Here is an 18,133-nt window from a genome sequence, read left to right as displayed (position 1 = left end):
ATTTCTCCGCCACTGAACTGCAGCGCTATAACCGTTGCAAAGTCCAAGCACAACGAGAATAAGTAAACGGTTGATTGTATCTCACCTGTGAAGCAGCTATTTTCGTTTGTCACCCACTACTACTATAAAATTTCCGGTGGAATGAATGAAGCACTCGGTTTTCTCAACAATAATGTTTTAATATTTTATAGCATATATTTTACATCGGTGAAGGTGATATAACATTGCGAAAGAAACTGAGTATTTTTAACGTCGTAAATCTAAAATTATGATTTTTAATTCTGTATTCTGATTATTTGCTCAATATCATTTAGAAGTCAATTTTTCTCAATTTTTATTTTAGGTAATTTAATACCGATAATCATTTAAAAGTCATTCAGTATTCCATAAATAATATCAATTGTTGAATTTGTTTGTCATCTTTCCAGAAAAACAAAGCAGGATGGTGTATATACATTTATTGGTTTTGTCACTTATGTCAATAACTTGTCAAGGCGATTATGCTTCGGTATTTAAATGGATTTGGGGAAAGGATACAGATGATACTACTGTCTTGGTAGCAGATGGTGTTCCATTGATTTCTATTCCTTATGAATCTATGACAGAGGATGAGAAGTTCCTTCAAGAAGCTGCAAAGTTTACAGAAATTCAAGTGTCATCGCCTTTAGAAACTTGCCAACACAAAGTTATTATGAAGATTAAAACTTCTTGCTCTGAGTTGAGTGAGGAACAACTTGCCAAACTGAGTGTTAATCTTTTGAATTGTCAGTCTGCAGTGGAGGGCAGGAAAATATTTCCATGTACTGAGGAAATGGTAAAATTTTATTATCTTTTTACAATAAATTCTTTATTTTTTATAGCAATGTAAAAATTGGAAGCTTCAACTGTTTTCCACTTTTAATTTCATGTATATAATTTCTATAAACTTTATTTTGTTAATGATATTATGCATTGAAGAAGGGGACTGAATTCAAGTATACAAAATATCTAAATATACAACACTGTCTGTGAAATTACATGTGGAAGGGTGGTATGAAACATGTTCAGACTTGCATTTCCCCCACTTACAAAATACATAGACCACCACTAAGGTCTTCCTAGTTTCAAGCTTCATAATATAAAGTACAGTCCCTGTTTGTACATGAAGCTAATCAGTTGAACTTTATGTAACAGTACTAAAAATTTAGTGTTTCTGTTATTTGTATATAGTGAAGTTAAAAAAATACATAATACTATGGAAATCTTTTTGTTCAAAATTTATAAAGTGAATACAATTGTATTTTTTGCAGTCACTAAAACAATGTACCACAGATATGGATGCAGATATGTGGAATGCATACCATTTAATGAGTAACAGAGCCAGAGCAGTTTGTTATGCAGCTCGCAGTACTCAATTTCGTGCTCTTACAGAATTGACTGTGAACAAATTAATGCAAACTGCGCACACACAAATTAAGACACTGAGTTCATTAAAAGTGAGTGTATAAAATAGTGTATAAGCTCTGAACGTTAACATTATTTTATCATTGAATATTTTTTTAGGAAGGTCAAGATCGTCTAGAAGAACAAACTGTAGAAGCTCTATCGTCTTTGTCAGACGGTAATAAAGCATTATTAGAACAGCAAAAGCGTCTAAAAGATGCACAAGCATCAGCTCATAATCTCGTGACAACAAATTTAAGAGAACTGAACAACGAAAAAGCTTTAATTCGATCTGGACACGCACAACTTGCGGCAATGGCGGACGATATCAGAAGGAAATTAGGTAATTATTTAAATGAATCAAAATCTAAAATATTTGTGATTGGTAACATTCAATTAATTTAATCTTTTGTAGAAGAGGCAAATAAAAATTTGGAGCAACAAGCTATCGAACGTAGCGAAAACCATAAAGAAATACTAGAGGATTTATTAAACATTCAGTTACAAGCACAATTGATCTGGGACAAAATAGAATCTAGTACAGATCGAATTTTCGCACAACATGCAGCAGCACTTGTTCAATATGAACAAACTTTACAAAAATTAGGTCAAATTAATGACACTATTCAATATATTTGGAATATAACAAATACTATGCGTGCAGAGATAGATGAGAAGCTTAATTGGTTGACCAATTACATTGGTGATACTGGTAATTATAATTTTGGAAACTATGAATATTGTAGCATAAAAAAAGGAAACCTCATTAAGATGGATAATTAAATTTTCTAACTTTTCAGGAGAACAAATGTATCAAGTATATCGTATAAGCTTGCACATTGTTTACTTATTATTTGCCATGGTAATTGCTGCATTCCTTCATGCACCACTGCTAACTAGAGTCACTATTCTGGGACTTGTACCGTTAAACTTAGTATCTTTCTTGAAGCATGGCATGGATGCTTGTTTGGACTTTGTATCAATGAGTGTATTAATATTTTTAATCACAATGAGTATGTATTATACAAGAAAAATATTTATAGAGTCAATATACATTTTATTTTAATATTTTTATTTCTTAGTGCATTTCCTAATGGTTGGAATTCAACGTTTATTTGGTGCAAAAAGAAGAGAAACACGGTCAGATCCGATTCAAACCATCTACAAAAATGGTCATGCGAATAGTACCGCAGAATATGTTTCTTCTTCTTACACTGCTCAATCACGTCATCTTCCAATATCTTTCTACACAAATTTGAAGAGGAGTACATGGAAAATTTATGGATTTGTCCGTTATCAAATAAACCGATCTATCCGTAAGTTCAAAAGTGATATATATCATATTTTCTTCATTAAAATAATTAATTGCAATTTTCAGAAAAGTTTAGTTCGCTGATACAAGCAGCAACTTCGTGGAGTAAGCAAAGATTAATGCCACGTGAGGAATTGTCCTGTTCGTACACTTCCTCGAGGAGAAATCGCGAAGACCTCGTTTGTAATTACGAACAAGAGTATCCAAGTATGTCCGAAGATAATACATACTTTGAACATTCAAATTTAATGAATGAAAACAATGGAAGTATCGATGACCTTGAACTTCTAGTCGATGCCAATGATCTAAGGCGAAGATTAAAAAAAGTTGAAAATTCTGTCAGCAGGTCTTCTTATTCTCGTCAACATTCACCCTCCAGAAGGTATCTCTGATTCAAAAGTACTAACAAAGTAGAATTTTGTTATCGACAATAAAATGATTCTTTTTAATCTTAGTATTTCTTCAACATCATCGAGAGCGATATGTAATGGCATAACACTAAGCGGCAGAAGGTGTCGGTTATATGCAATAAGTGGTCTGTATTGCAGCAAACATTCCTTTTGACACTCAATGGGTAACTGATAAATTTTTTAACATAATGTTAGGTTAGTTTGTTACATTAAGTTAATTAAAATTACTTCTATCGAGAATTGAACCGTTTGTAAACGTAATACGTTAATCAATTAAACTAAATAATTAGATATAAAATTATTTTATCAATTAGACAATTTCTTGAACTTCATAAATGTCCGTAATTTTAACATCAATATAGTGCCTTTGAAGCATTGTCTTCTACATTCTCAACATGACAAATATTGTAGTTTATAAAAAGACAAAATTGTACATAATATAATGCTATGCACTTTATATTATAGTTCTTTCTAAGAAGCATGTATTTTGTATTAAATATAATTGTAATTTATTTTTATAAACTCTTTTATTGTAAAATCAACATTAATAAAACAGTAAAAATGTATTTGCAGCTTTATTTAAAAATATCAACAAATGTACGTATGTATACTAATTAAATGAAAACATTTCATAAATGGCAAAGAAAAGTCAAAGCAATATTTTTCAGCCACAAACTGCCATATTGTACTGTGTGCAAACTGCATTGCTTGTCAATTCCAAGAACTTTGAACTTTTATCAAAACCAATCTCGGTTACTAAATTATGCAAATTGCAGTAATTTGTGCCATAATCGAAAATCCTGAACCATTCATTTGACACGGATTCTCCCTTCAATAATAAAAAGAAATAATTTAAAAAATTATAATTCACGAGTTAAAAAATTAGATATACCGTTGCTACGCAAGTTTTGTTAATTTCATCAAAATCAATTTTGATGGTTTCCGTAGTCTTCAAATTTGAAGCAAGATGAATAGCTTTAATTATGTTACTTTCACTTGGTTTTGGTTCCTTGAGCTACAAAGCCAAAGTTAAACATTATACATTTTGAAATAAAAAATTATTAATATTTAAATAAAAATTATTTTTTACTGTATATAGACATCTACCACCACGTGGGCCACAATTCACACAGGACGACCAATTAAGTATCTGACTCCTAAATTTCTGCATAACATACTTGCATGGATCACCAAATTTCCTATAATAAAAAAAGAAACAAATTATTTCAAAATATCTTTTTCGATATAAGGCCGATAAGAAAAGTCGCTAGAAAATAATGACAAAATTTTCTACGATTATCCACGGAACTAGGTAAGGTATATTTAATCCGAAATCGACTGTTTTATTCGTGAAAATTTTTATCGTCTTTTGGCAGCGTGGAAGTTCAAAGGGGAGCACCGAAATAACACGCGCGACGTTCTCATGGGCTTGAAAAGTGTGGCTCGTATATTTTTCAAGCGGTGTCATCCAGCCAAAGAAAAATATACGAGCCTTACCATTGCTGGCTAATATTCAGTTGCTTTATGCACAGGATTACTTGCAGAGTAGATGTTATCATAAAACAATTTTTCCCAAGCTTTTAGGGTTATAGACAAAACATTTATGCTACTTCATTTGATGCAGCAGCACGTTTTCTTACAAAAATGAAGTATATAAAGGATAGGATGTTGGTGATACATGAACGATATATCTAATTAGTCAGAGTAAGAAAAATTTATAAAAGAAACATATTGGGACGAAATATCAATATATATGTATTAATTCCTTTTTCTGGTTGTTATTGTTATCAGTAGGAAGAATTAAAATAAAGAAAACTCCATAAAAAGAGTAAATTTTACTGAAATATTAATATAAACAAATTTTTATTACTATTATTTGCAAGCATATGTATAAAGAGTATATATGAAGAATTGAAATACCATTTTACAATACAAGAAGCATGCATAGGATAAGGGAACACGAGGCTGATCCAAACAATACAGAGGAAGCATATCAGGAGCCCACAGACAGAGTAGACAAAGTATTTACATTTTGGAAAGACACATACATCTCTGACTATCACTGTTGGTGAATTGTCCTCCTCCTCTACTTTGATTTTACTTAAACCTTTAATTTTTAAAGAAAAATTAATCTTTAAAGATGAAAATTAAAACTTAAAAATTTCTGTCAAGAATCTTTAAAATTTCTAAAATTATTAAATTGAAAAATTGAAATTTTAAGACTAAAACAGATGAAGAGGAAGATGAAAAAATATATTTGAAGTGAAGAAGGAATATTGTGGAAAAAGGACCATTTTGTTTCTTTGTCGTGCAGGCATTCTGCAAGTTCATGAACCTCTGTTCGTTATGCGTGTAAGGTGGTGATCGTTTCGACATTGACCTGAGCTCCATGTATGATCTTTGCGATGTCCTGACCTTTTCCACGTTTTCTTTCGACCTGACCGTCACAAATCGATCATCTTTCAGCAGAAAAGGAGAAAAAACAATGAAATGACGGTCCCTGAAATCTGTCAGAGAAAATGACGATATACGACTGTCGCGTTACATTCTCCGACAATTTTACTAGATACTTTAAAATACGAAAAAGTATAAAATATTGTTTTGACATCAAAATTCTACTTTTCTTTTTTTTTTAGAGTTGTGTAGAGTTCATAAAATTTTTTATTTTTTAATAAATTATTTCTTTTATAGAAGCTTATAGAATATATTTTTTATAAATATTTGATTATTTTTTTAAGCTAAAAAATTATTAGTGTAAAAATGTTGCGTGTTATCGTTACAACTTTCTTTAATTTTATTTCTATAATTATTATTTTTCTTCCATTTCCATTAATAGATAAAATAATAAAATAATTGCCATTAATAGATAATGTAAGATAAAGAAAGCAAAATGTAATTCGATATTTCATTTTGATATTAAGAGATCTGCATCAGGCCAATCTTAAATACTGCATTGATTTATAGTCGCCTTTAGGAAGATCACAGACTTCCCACGAGTGTAGATCGAATCATTTTTTCCATTTTTTTTATCCTGTCCGCTGACGCGTATTCGGTGTCCCTAATGAATACTATCTACCAAGATACGACCCATAAATGTACTTACTCGACCCGACTACTGCTTCCTTTTTTTCCTCTTGATTTTACTTCTTACATTCAGTAACCAACCTTGTTACAACTTTATCAAATATCTCCTTCATGCAACATTAAAATAGGCATATTAAAATTCTGAAATATTAAATTATGATATAAATTCTGCAATATCAAAATCAGAGAGGTTAAAAAATATATTTCTGGTAACTCTTTCTCAATTTCTAATTCTTTTCACTTTTCTTATTATAGTTACATCTCTACTGAAAGGTTTCACTTTACGTTGGTTTCACTTTACTTTCCTCGAGTATAAAAGAAGAAACACATTCAGAGGGACGTCCGACAATGTGACGTGCTTTGATGTTTCCTAACATCCGTACAAATGTATTTCTTTGAATCGAACGTCGTCGGGGATCCTGCTAGTTCCGATTCGAATTAGTAAATTAGTCGAAAATAGTGACTGGACGTCGACAAAAATGAAACGGAAGAAAGTTGACGTGCAGACGAATGATCCAGTGACGTTGCGTCGCGTCGCCATTTATAAGGATCTCTGAAAGAAAAAATTCTAGTTAAGATGTTGCAAAAACATCAGAATTACTTTTTTCTAAATCTAATTTTCTAAATCCTCTTCCTCTAAATTTTCCAATAAGTATATCTAACAAATTCAATTATATATTTTTTAAAAATAATTCTAGGACCTTAAATCTTTTATTTAATATCTTATCTATTTATTTGTTATTGTTGGACAACAACTGCTGCGGATCAAATATAATCACTTTCTTTTTTTAATAATTCTGTACAAAAAAATAAATTTAACTATATTCTCTAAAAATAGTTCTAGTGTCTTAAATCTTATATTTAATATTTTATCCAGTTATTTACTTTTACTTAATTACATACTTACATGACGTTACGAAACAAAAACAGCTTTCTTACCTGAAAATAACTAGAACTAAAAATAAAATAACTGGAGAAATGAATTATCGATATGGTACCACTTTTTTCTTCGAATAAAGATAAATGCAAGGTGAAAAAAGTGATTCGTACGATCCTGAGCAAGGAGAAACGACAGATCAACGAGCCGTGGCTGGCTTGACTTATAGCTGATTGTTCGAGGGTAGAGAAGAGAAGCAGAAGAAAAGATAGCGACTTCTGCGAATGTGGGTCAGTAGAGAGGAATGAATGCGCACAGTGTTTTCCTGTTTACCGACTTACACCAACACTGTCACCATACAAGTGTATTGCAAATTGAACGTCCTTGATAAGTGCTTCTCTGGCAAAAAGTTCGCGCATGAGGTGGCTCTTTCAGTTCTGCAAATGAAAGGTTATTTCATCATCCATCTCGTAACACTATTACCAGCTATTGCCAATAAAATGATGAAATTATCAACGAATAATCAATTAACTAAGATCAATTACGATATAATGCAACAAAGAAAAGTGAACGAAGAAGAAGAAATTTGGTGATAGTGTCACGCACAGTTTTCAGAAAGCTCTTATAAAAGTGTAAAAAGAAGATCAAGGGGAGACAAGTGAGGAGACTCGTGTGAACCGGATCTTATAGTGGTGGCAGCTGTCGAGGGAACACGTCGACAACTTCTCTCCTCTCACACAGTAAGCTTGCATAAAAAGCTCACTGGAGGTTAGGTAAGTAAAATAGAAACCAATGGAATCTTTATCACGATATCTGCAGTTAGATACTGTATTAAAGCTATGTTACAATTTATAACCTAAACTTTATTTTAATAATACATTAGTTTTAATGTGACGTAAATGTTTATAAAATTTTGGGATAAATCGATGAAAAATGAATTGGAAAAAAAAGGAAATGGATATGATTTTGCTTTGATGTGGCCGATGAAGCAAAATCAAGGCGGAAGATAGAAAAAGGAGGTCTTTACCGAGAAATGTATAATTCGAACCGCCTGTCGGCAACTAATTTCCTGTTTGGGAGGCGGGACTGTAAAGTCGGAACGGTTTTCTAACAAAGATCTGACCGACTACTTCCATTGCATAATCCACTTTCAATATTAATAAAAAAGGAACTTCACCTCAAGAAATAAATTTTTTAAGATACTCTTAAAAAACATAATTTAAATAAAATTATACGATTTTCAGTGAAATAATGATTGTTAGGTCTTCTTTTTGTTGCAAGATCAATTTTCTTAAAAAAAGTGAATTTAAAAAACTTCTTTGCCCATTTTGGATGATCACTTCACACTCGTTTCTTTCAAAAAGCGACAGCAACCTTTTTTTAACCAAGGAAACAGCTGTCCAACATGAATAACGGCTTTTTCAAGCGATAGCATAATGGGTCCACTTCTCTATTAAAACCGAAGGGCCGATTTTGTCACCTCTTCGATTCCCTAGATACTTTGCCGTCAACATCTGCACAGGAAAGGATTTTAGAGCTTCGTCCAATAGAGAAGACAACTAAAAAATTCCACTTTTTTTTACTCCAAGACATTTTACATATTTTTTCTTAACTTAAAATTCATGAACGTAATGTAAAAGAAGAAATGTTGCTTGTAACCAAAAATTGTTAATTTTAAATGATTTCTTTTGTAAACTGGGAGGGAACTGTTTCTTCCTCAATGTAACAGTATTTTTATCGTATTTAAAGATAAAGAGATTGAAACGATAAGCGTCGGATGAAAAGTCGTGAGAGATCAAAGTAAAAATCACGAGTGACGTTGACTTTTTCGCAAGGAAAATCTCATGTGCCGACCAGAGAGATATTTCCGGGGTGAAAAACAACACAGAAGAAGGAGAATAAATTCCATGAGTCTCTTATCTATGTCTTCTTTTCGTTCAGCCCTGTTTTCTACCCGGCTCTCCACTATTTGCGCATATAAATATTTTACGAGGGCCAGGAAAAAACTCTATTTTCGTGCAGGCAAACCCTATCGCCACCGTTCATAAGGAGAGATTTACGGCGAACGGAAAGCGATTATTATCTTCAGCACAGTTTCCACTCTTTCGACAATGAAAAGTATTTTTACCATTCGAAAACAGTTTCTTCCAATATTTTTCATCCTGAAACGTTCTTAAATAAAATTTACTCTTGAATACAAGATGCGTGAATTAATAACTGATTTATACTTCTCTGTATGAAGATGCGGGCATGTTTGAATGAGTATTAATTCAAGAATGATATTGAAGAAATTAGAAGTATGTGTCTTTCTGGAAATAAAAGAAGATATGATTAATCTATGGTAGTTTAAATAAGTGTAAAACGAGTTACTTGGAGGTTAGGAATGAAGAGATTATAAAAAGACAGGAAGGTGTCGTTGCAGTAACACGTTCTGAGACTCGAAGGCAATAATTCTTTTTAATAGTAGGGAAAATGAATCACGAAACGATAAAAATAGCGGAAACGCGTCGAATTATATTGCCTCGGAGTGCAGCAAATAAACGTCCCCGCGAATTAAGAACAGTTACAGCCGTTCAAGCCTCTATAATACCGATTTACGCGACGTCCCTCCATTTTTCAAATGATCACTCCGTGACATAGCACCTCAAATTGGCTTTCCCCGGTAATTAATTGCCTAAAAATTCATAAGAACCAGAAATTTCTAAGCTAGTCTTTCCTAAAGAATCTTTAACAAAAGATTTTAAGATAGAATAGGAGAATTTTATATTGTAAATTTGCTTTATGATAAATAATCCATACTGATTGTCAATTCCCATTCTCTTCTCCTTTCTTCTTCAATTATTATTTAAAAAATTGTAACAAGATTTTAAATCAACTTGTGACCATTTTTCAGCCACTCTATAATTTTCCTACAATAAATAATCAATAAACAATTGACAATCGTGAATTAAAATTGCAATAATCTCTTAATTCCAGTTATCTTCCTCTTTCCTCTTCAATAATTATCGCGTAAAACATTCTGAAATGAACTTTTAGTCACTTCAATTTGAAAAATTTGGTTACTTGAGAGACACTGGATCTGTGTTGCACCTCGTGTCGTCAATGTTCCGAGGTTCCTGGAAGGAATTGCGGGATTTATGCCCGCTAGTCGAAAGTATTCCCGCTAATTACCGCAGGAGACGAAGATTTATGGAATTTTTCGCGGCTAACCTCGCCGGCAATAATTAAAATAGATCGGAACGTGGAAACAGTAAATTGTAACAGCCGCCACCCCCGCCGATGGATGGAATTTACTCAGGCGATACCGCGAAATCGCGGACCTCACAATACAGGCGCCAAGGAAAACTCGTTCGTTTTCGTACGGAGCAAAAAGACATCGAGAATTATTCCGGTGAAGTGTATAGTGCCGTGTAAACACATTTTCGAAGGCGAATGGGAAGCCCCGACGTGCTCTCCTGGTTTATTTCAGAACGGTCGAAAGATTTCTGATAGTCGAGATTGTTGCTCTAGTTGAAGCCTGGAAAAGAAGAAATATTTCAGTCGATATTTGGCGATAAAGGAAAGGAAATTGTTATTGGATAGTTTATTGGTAGGAAAAATAGAGAAAAAGAGAAAGGAAAAGATGCGATACCGATGAAGAGTTTTGGTAGAAGATTTCTGTTGAATAAAAAAATCTTTTAACGAATTATTTATCAACAAGAAGAATAAATGTAGCAAAGAAGAGATTAAATTGGTGTTGATAGAGGACTTTGTTGTAAACTTCTTCTTTAATCTTATCTAAAACTAAAAATCCATCTGATGAATTTCTTTAGCGTGGATTTTAATTAAAATCCAGCCGAAGTTGTCACATTGATAAAAGAGGATCAAGACTCTAAATAGAAAAGGAAACTATATTTCTTTTTATGAACATCAGAAGATATTCACTGTATCATTTCTCATACAAAAATACCCAAAAATCACTTGGCCTCAACCAAAAGTAAAAATTCATTCATATAACGAATTTCTTCGGCGTGGGTTTTAATTAAAACGAAGGCGAGGTCGTCACGGGTTCGAAAAAGATAAATTAGGACGAGTCGAGAGCGGGGCTTGAAAACCTGAATAATTTACGATTGGTGTTGCGGGGGCGTTAGACACCCCAAGGAATTCTATGGGCCACCCTTACCGGAAGCACGCTGTGAAACCGAAGGCGTCTGCGCTCTGGGTGCTACCATTTGAAGGCGCCGCCCCTCCGCGACTGCGTGTCGTCGGTTTCAAGAAAAGAATGGGAGAGAAACGGATAGAAGAGCAACCCTCTACCTTCACATCCACTATCCAAACGCAAAGGCTGGACTTGCTTCGTTGATTGAATCTCATTGGTGTCCAATCAGATTACTATGATCAACCTAAAAATAGAAATATTTTATTAAAATTAAAATTTTATTGGAAACAGATTGTTTGAAATTTATAAGTTAATATTTATTGTTACAGTGTAATTTGAAAATTACATACTTAATTTTGTATCTTCATATATTTCTTCATATATATCTTCATATATTCATATATTTTGTATCCTCTTATATTTAATTATTGTTGTAACAAGGCAGTGAAAATTTGTTATAATGTTATTGAACCAAAACCAAGTTACTCATTATTTCCAATACTCATACCATTCCAATACCGATACTCATTATTTCTTAGTTACTATTTCTCCTACATGTAATGTAATTTCACCATAGTATTATTATATTCACAAAGAAAATATAAGCAAAGAATAAATGAACATAATGCAATTAAGCATAAGTATAGATTATCTAAAAAGAGTAGATTGAAGAATAATTTCAGTATGGTAGAAGTTTTAAGGAAAAACAACATGATGGTTCACATTAGGAGGCTTAACCTAAAATCGCTCTACGTCCATTTCTCCTTCGAAAATAACGTTTGAACCACGTGATTTCATAGGGAAAACACGGTTTAAAATTGGGGGATAGAACGGGAACGAAGAAGAGGATTCTCTTCATTAACACATACTTCATCAGTGGCTGTTAATGAATCACGTGTTCATATATCAGCGTTGAACGACTCTCGCCGTGTGTTTTTCCTAGACTGTTGATTTATACCTCGAGAAAGCTCATCGCAGCGACCATTTTCGGTGTCCAAATAAAAAGGGGCCATATTCTAGATTATTCTAGAGGACCAACCCCTTTTACTTGCTCAGGGTGGCACATAGTACTTTGACCAAGGGAGACCCTTTTTTATGCAACGCTTTTAAAATCCCTGTTCTTCCTTTTTTCCATTGCTGAAGGCGGCTCCTTTGGTGGAATTCATTTTTTTTCCTTTAATCTATTATGGGAGTTCCCATATATTGGTCAATGTTAATATTCTACATATATAATAAGTAGAGTGAAGATCAATTACCATTTTTCAACTACAAATTTGCTAAGAATAATTACCTTAATTATGCTGCAATAATATTCACGACAGAATTACATTACATTGTTACAATAATAAGCAAGTGTATGAAGATGTAAAACCATTAAAAAATAAAATAAAAGAGAGAAAAGAGTATATGTGATTTTTTGTAAAGTGTAAGGAGAAAGTTCGTGTATGATTAAGTGAATGGTTAAGAGTTATTCATTCAGAAAAAATTCCTACTGGATCAGGTTCCTGAAAGTCCTCACCAGGCTGTGACACAGAAGTAGAGCCTTCTTGGAAGATTCATTGAAGAAATTTTAGTAATGTCTCTTCCCTTTCATCCACCATAAAATATCTACATAAAAAGAAAAGGCTAAAGTTAGAAAAAGAAGACATACAGATAAGGCATAAGATAAAACATAAAATAAGTCACACGTTAAAAGGGATAATTAAAGTAAAAGAAAGAAATCAATTAAAAATCGAGGTTAAAAATCTTCATTGTTGTCACTGAAATATTAAGGATATTAGATATTATATATTAAAACTAGATACAATAATAAACTATGTTAACACTAGATAAAACATATTAAATACTAAATTTTGTATCTTTTTCATTATCTGAACGACAACAGTAAAGAACTTTTAGTAATATCTGAACCTCAGTGCTTGATATTAAAAAATGTCATGCTAATACATTATAGAGTTATAATTAATATTCTTCCTTAGTATTTAGTAAATTTACATCTACCACTCTGCAAGGTACTAGAAGAAAATTTATCAAGAGGCAAAGTTAAAATATTTCTGGCGATTATTCACTACTATTATTCAGATATTAAAACAAGCTGAAGAAAGATTAGAGAAAGGCGGGGATTCCTAGATTTCTAGGCCGATGTGATGGAGTCAGAAACGAAAGAACGAGGGGAGACACGGCCGATTATGAAAAGTTTTTGTCGTGTTGGCGCCAGCGGGTCGAACGCGACGCGTTCTCCTTCCTTTCCGCCAGACTTCGAATAGCTAAAATCATCCCGCGTGCCAATTTCAAAGCAGCGACCCGAACTGACTTCATGGGGAAAAAAGAAAGAAAGAGGGTCGGTCGTTTCTCGTTACACATTCGTGGCACGGTGCGTTTAGCGTGGCTGCTATCGAATACGACGAGTCCTATCGAAAATTCACGAGCTCGACGCACCGACTGTTTGAGGTTAGAAAATAGAAAATGGAAGAGAACCTGGGAAAGGAAGAGATCAGTTAGATTCACATTAGATTTCTATGCTTTTTAGTATATTAAAGAAAAAAGAAGATATAAAAAGAAATGTAGAAGTTATTAAGAGAGAGGAAGCTCAAAACTGTAGAAAAAAGAAAGCAACTGTTTTAGAGAAAAAATGCGTGAAGTAGAAGTTGATTAAGAGCTTAAAGAAATAAAATAAAAGAAGAAATTTACTTTCATAGAGTTTTGCTAAAAAAAGAAGTTAAAATTGGAGGAACAATAGCGTAAAAACCTATAAAACTAAGAAAATCAGAGCGAAAGAGCAGTCTTCTTTGGAAAAAAATGTATGTGAAGAGAAAATTGAAGTAAATGCACTTAACTGTAATATTATGTAGTATGTAGTAAGAGCTACGGCTAGTTCTGAGTTGGTGCGATAGATTTCGCTGAATTTTAATAGCTCCAAGTCTGACATCGGGTAGGGACAACATCAGACAACAGCTGTTTCGATGAAACCTAGCAGCCATCCGTGTCCATGGCGTATACACCGTCAGGGATGCAAGTGCAAACGTCTGTCACACCTGGTCACAAATGTCTTATACATATATTTCCAGTTTCCAATACGGAAAAACCACTAGCTTACATCAATCTTGATAAATCCGTGCTTCTTTTAATTCAAGAAATTTTTTGCACTAGAAAAATGAAAAAATAATTAAATAATATAATTAAATATTTAATGAAACATTACATAAATTAGTAAAAATTGATAATTTATGTTTGAAAATGAAAGAATACTTTCCTCTTCCCAGAGAGGATTCATTTTGTACTAGTAGCTCCATTACAACTTAGTGGGGACACTTGCCTGTTACCTGCTCTTAATCCTCCAATAGGAGACTAAGGCACAGGTGAGAGGTAATGTACAGGTGAGACTCGTTTACAATTGGTCCGGACCAAATGAAGGGGATTCCAAAGAAAATGGCGTCGGTGATTTTCTCCACATACAACACACATTTCTTCTTTTTATCTTCTTATAAATCAAACTAAAAATATAATTATTGTTATTAATATATCTCAATATTATTGACACTGATATTTAATTTAATATTTAATATTTAATAATGTTTAATATTTATTAAGGCTATCCACATTTTTGTATGTTTTATCTAATATTTTTAAAAACTATATACATTGATATTATCAGTAGTTGACTTGATACTTTACTTATGTTATTGATTTTGTTTCCTATGTCATTTCTATTGTAAAATTCACCCCTGGAGACTGGTTTTCTCCTTTTTTTTTTTATCAAAGATCTACAAATTGCATCAGTTGGTAACATATACAGAGTCCGCTGAAACAGCAACGATGAATCTTTCACCAGGATGATTCCAGGGGCCCGTAGCAACCACAGGGTTCCAAGCAGGAGGAAAAAATAAGAAAGGGCACGCTTCCTTCGACTTGGGAAGTGTCGCGTGTCCTGATGGTCCTCTCCTTCCGAGAACCAGGATCATTTAGATTCAACTCTCGACCTCGACTGTGCCACGGGACCTCCTGAACGAATTCACCAGACCCTGCGAAATTTCCATGGCAATTAGTAGCCTCGACTCCGCCATTAGTTTCAACTTTCAACATTTGTTTCTCAGCTTTCCTCCTTTTTTACTTGGCTGCCGTGTTACTTCTACTTTTCTTCTTTTTTCAGCTTAGCTTTGCTGAGTTTAAAAAAAACATTGCTCCCCTCTCTATTATTATTTACTTTACTTCAAATTACATACATATCTTTGCTGCATAATGGATCACTAGTTTCAAATTTCCTGGCTTTTCTTTTTTTTTCATTACCACGTTGCTCCTACTTTTCTTCGTTACTTTGTAGTTCAATTCTGCTATAATTAAAAAGCATTAGAATAGAAAGAACAATTATTAAATACTTAATAGATATAGTAATGGACAAAAGAAAGTTTAAGATTGATACACCATAAATTTTAGTAACTTGTATATTAAAGTTTTTCACTATAATAGAAGTCTATTCTATATATATATATATTATATACAATTGTCCATTGCTTTTATTAAATAGAAATTCCTTTCGTAAAATTGTAGTGCAACTTCATATTTGTTTCCCATATATCAAGTGTGATGTCATCAGAACTGTGTACATCCTTCATGGATGGCTTCTTGTTTACTTTGCCATGCAGCCATAACATAATTTCAACATAAAAAATGATACATCGTTCCGGAATGATGGGATTTTGAAATTAGTCAGCTATATATTGTCCATCCTGTATTAGATATATGTAGATTATAGTAATTGTTAATCAATTATGTTAGGAAATACTTGCTCGATATGAAAAGGACTGGAGGCATGAGAAAACGTTGAAAGAAAGCGTTGAGCAGAGGAAACGACAATGATTCCTCCGGGATCGAGAGAAAAACGAAAGAACCCATCCGTGGGACCCCCACTGAGGATTCCAGAGGCCCAACCAGGCCACAACGATCCGTGAGGCCCTTTTTTTCCAATTCACGGCCTCGACATCGGGGACCACGGTATTCACGTGGGGCTAATACCTCCTCGAAGACGTTGATTCGGAAATTCAATCCGGAGTCCATGGTGGTCACCTCTGACCTCTTGTTCGATTCAAAAAAGTCGTCTACATAAAAATGATTGGGATTAGTTGAAATTATATGGAGACCAATACTGTTTCATAAATAAAAGTATTAAATTAAATAAGTATTATGAAAATAAAATATTTTACTGATAAGCGTAATACGAAAGACATTATTTAGGAAAATAAAATATAATTTCTTACAAAATCTAGCATCGAAAAATTCACTGCTATTGTTGTATTGTTATTATCTTCTAAAACTTTCAAGTCGCAATAATAACAATTTATGTATGTATAATTTAGAGAATTATCAAAAATGAAATTAATTAACTGTTAGAAGAATCCTTCTTGGAATTTATGATACTTTAATAGTGAAGATAAAGCATTTTTGTATGATAAAAGAGAGATCTAGTAGAAAGAGTTCAAAAAGTAAAAGTGCGAAGGTCAAGCAACCACTTGGGCAACCTGATGGCGAACACGTGTGTTTGAAGTAGGCATTTCTGAAATGCGTACAGAATCCGCACATGCACGGTAGGTAGCCGTGGCAGAACAGCGAAGACAATAAGTCCAGGGACTCTTGACGAGCTTCTGTGTTTGCGAACAGTGCCCGCTGTTTTCTTTCATTTCCGCTCTTCTTGCGACATCGACGTTCCCAAAAGATCGTACTTCTTGTACTAAACTCTACAAAAAGGCATCAAAATGTAATAAAACGAAAGCTATATATTTTTATAAATATCATAATTGTCCAAAAATTGTTGCCAAAAATGATCGAAGATTGTGCTAAAATAAATATGGAAAATTTAACAAATTAGTTGATCAACATTTTTGTAAAGAAATAATTAGAAGAATAGTATAGCAATTGTTTAAGAAAATGTGGTACATTAGTTCCTACATAAATAATGTTATTGTAGTGAAGTTATTAGAGAAGAATGTAAGATTCGCAAATTACAAGATAGAAGGTGAAAGCACCTCGTTGACACCGCGACAACGCTCGCTAATCCGGCTGTTAGCTTCACAGGCTGAAATTTATCGTGCTCATAATCCGGGAACAGATGTGACTATCAGACAACTGTTTTCCTCAATTTGTCTAGCCGACGGCTATCCATTTTCTCCGTAGGAGGACAACTCTGTTAAAAATTAGATTTATATTCCATTAATAAATAGACGAAAGATTACATAAATATTCTTCGTTATATTATTAATGATACTCATCTATTTATAGGAAAATGCTTTTGAATCGTTGAGTCTCTTTCTTAACAAATTCTTATTACAGAATAGGTATATCGTAGTATAGTATATTGTATAGGTTACTACTATACATAAACATTATTGAAGAAATATTTAGTAAGAGCGAAAGATAAATAAATATTGTCCATTTCTAAGACATGTTCAATATTTGGTAAGATTGTCAAGTCAATCAGTATAACATTCATTATAATATTAATTATATATATATATACTAAACTTAGTCATTAATTGAAAATTATCTAATTAAATTAAAATATATAATTTTAGCCTCACTTGAGAGGCTGAGATGACGCCCTGGGGGTCTAAATATTTCCATCGACGCGAACATAAAAATATGTTTAATAACCCTTTGAGTCGAGCCAGCATCTGGAGAATTAGCGAGTTCGAGTTTCAATGTTCGACGGCGGCCAATGTCATGCGACGAAGGGCGCACTTTTTCCTAATGGATAAAATCCAATGGGGACATGTGTTCGCCAGACGATGTCTCCTCAAGGTGCATGGGAATGAATTACGTTTCATTAGGTCCGTCTTACAAGGCTGTAAAGAATCGACGTTTCACAATTTCTTCTCTTTACAGCCTAATCTCTTCTC

General features: G+C 33.1%; 2 protein-coding genes and 2 long non-coding RNA genes across 12 annotated transcripts; 1 reads left to right on the top strand and 3 right to left on the bottom strand.

Moving 5' to 3' along the window:
• Positions 1 to 24: 24 nt before the first annotated feature.
• Positions 25 to 3,662, top strand: LOC117242355 (protein brambleberry-like). Of its 3 annotated transcripts, none has more exons than XM_033508942.1 (9): positions 25 to 254; positions 429 to 814; positions 1,290 to 1,475; positions 1,543 to 1,765; positions 1,838 to 2,134; positions 2,223 to 2,435; positions 2,505 to 2,738; positions 2,801 to 3,116; positions 3,190 to 3,298. In XM_033508942.1, exons 2-9 carry the CDS (start codon positions 443 to 445, stop codon positions 3,296 to 3,298), a joined length of 1,950 nt encoding a protein of 649 aa, XP_033364833.1. In that variant the 5' UTR covers positions 25 to 254; positions 429 to 442. The 3 variants fall into 3 exon arrangements, with proteins under 3 accessions (XP_033364833.1, XP_033364832.1, XP_033364831.1); XM_033508941.1 differs by having other exon boundaries at positions 25 to 343; XM_033508940.1 differs by lacking the exon at positions 25 to 254 and having other exon boundaries at positions 443 to 814; positions 3,190 to 3,662.
• A 53-nt stretch (positions 3,663 to 3,715) lies between these two features.
• LOC117242385 lies at positions 3,716 to 7,720 on the bottom strand. 7 transcript variants are annotated; one of them, XM_033509003.1, is made up of 7 exons: positions 7,136 to 7,221; positions 6,488 to 6,781; positions 6,248 to 6,369; positions 5,525 to 5,651; positions 4,235 to 4,343; positions 4,037 to 4,159; positions 3,722 to 3,973 (listed from the first exon to the last, which is right to left on the bottom strand). In XM_033509003.1, exons 4-7 carry the CDS (start codon positions 5,533 to 5,535, stop codon positions 3,809 to 3,811), a joined length of 408 nt encoding a protein of 135 aa, XP_033364894.1. In that variant the 5' UTR covers positions 5,536 to 5,651; positions 6,248 to 6,369; positions 6,488 to 6,781; positions 7,136 to 7,221; the 3' UTR covers positions 3,722 to 3,808. The 7 variants fall into 7 exon arrangements, 6 of the variants coding, with proteins under 6 accessions (XP_033364897.1, XP_033364896.1, XP_033364894.1 ...); XM_033509006.1 differs by lacking the exon at positions 5,525 to 5,651 and having other exon boundaries at positions 3,716 to 3,973; positions 7,136 to 7,718; XM_033509001.1 differs by lacking the exon at positions 7,136 to 7,221 and adding an exon at positions 7,279 to 7,720 and having other exon boundaries at positions 6,248 to 6,781.
• A 1,038-nt stretch (positions 7,721 to 8,758) lies between these two features.
• Positions 8,759 to 11,485, bottom strand: LOC117242395. Its single transcript, XR_004495252.1, has 3 exons — positions 11,268 to 11,485; positions 9,334 to 10,622; positions 8,759 to 9,267 (listed from the first exon to the last, which is right to left on the bottom strand). It is a non-coding gene; the product is annotated as an uncharacterized LOC117242395 (long non-coding RNA).
• Positions 11,486 to 15,755: 4,270 nt separating this feature from the next.
• LOC117242391 lies at positions 15,756 to 17,643 on the bottom strand. Its single transcript, XR_004495248.1, has 3 exons — positions 17,264 to 17,643; positions 16,808 to 16,975; positions 15,756 to 16,339 (listed from the first exon to the last, which is right to left on the bottom strand). It is a non-coding gene; the product is annotated as an uncharacterized LOC117242391 (long non-coding RNA).
• Positions 17,644 to 18,133: the final 490 nt, after the last annotated feature.

Source organism: Bombus vosnesenskii, unplaced genomic scaffold (assembly GCF_011952255.1).
Source record: "Bombus vosnesenskii isolate JDL3184/JDL3185 unplaced genomic scaffold, Bvos_JDL3184-5_v1.1 scf7180000016274, whole genome shotgun sequence".
NCBI classification, from domain to species: domain Eukaryota; kingdom Metazoa; phylum Arthropoda; class Insecta; order Hymenoptera; family Apidae; genus Bombus; species Bombus vosnesenskii.
Note: the sequence above shows the minus strand (reverse complement) of the source record. Positions and strands in the feature narration are given on the sequence as shown.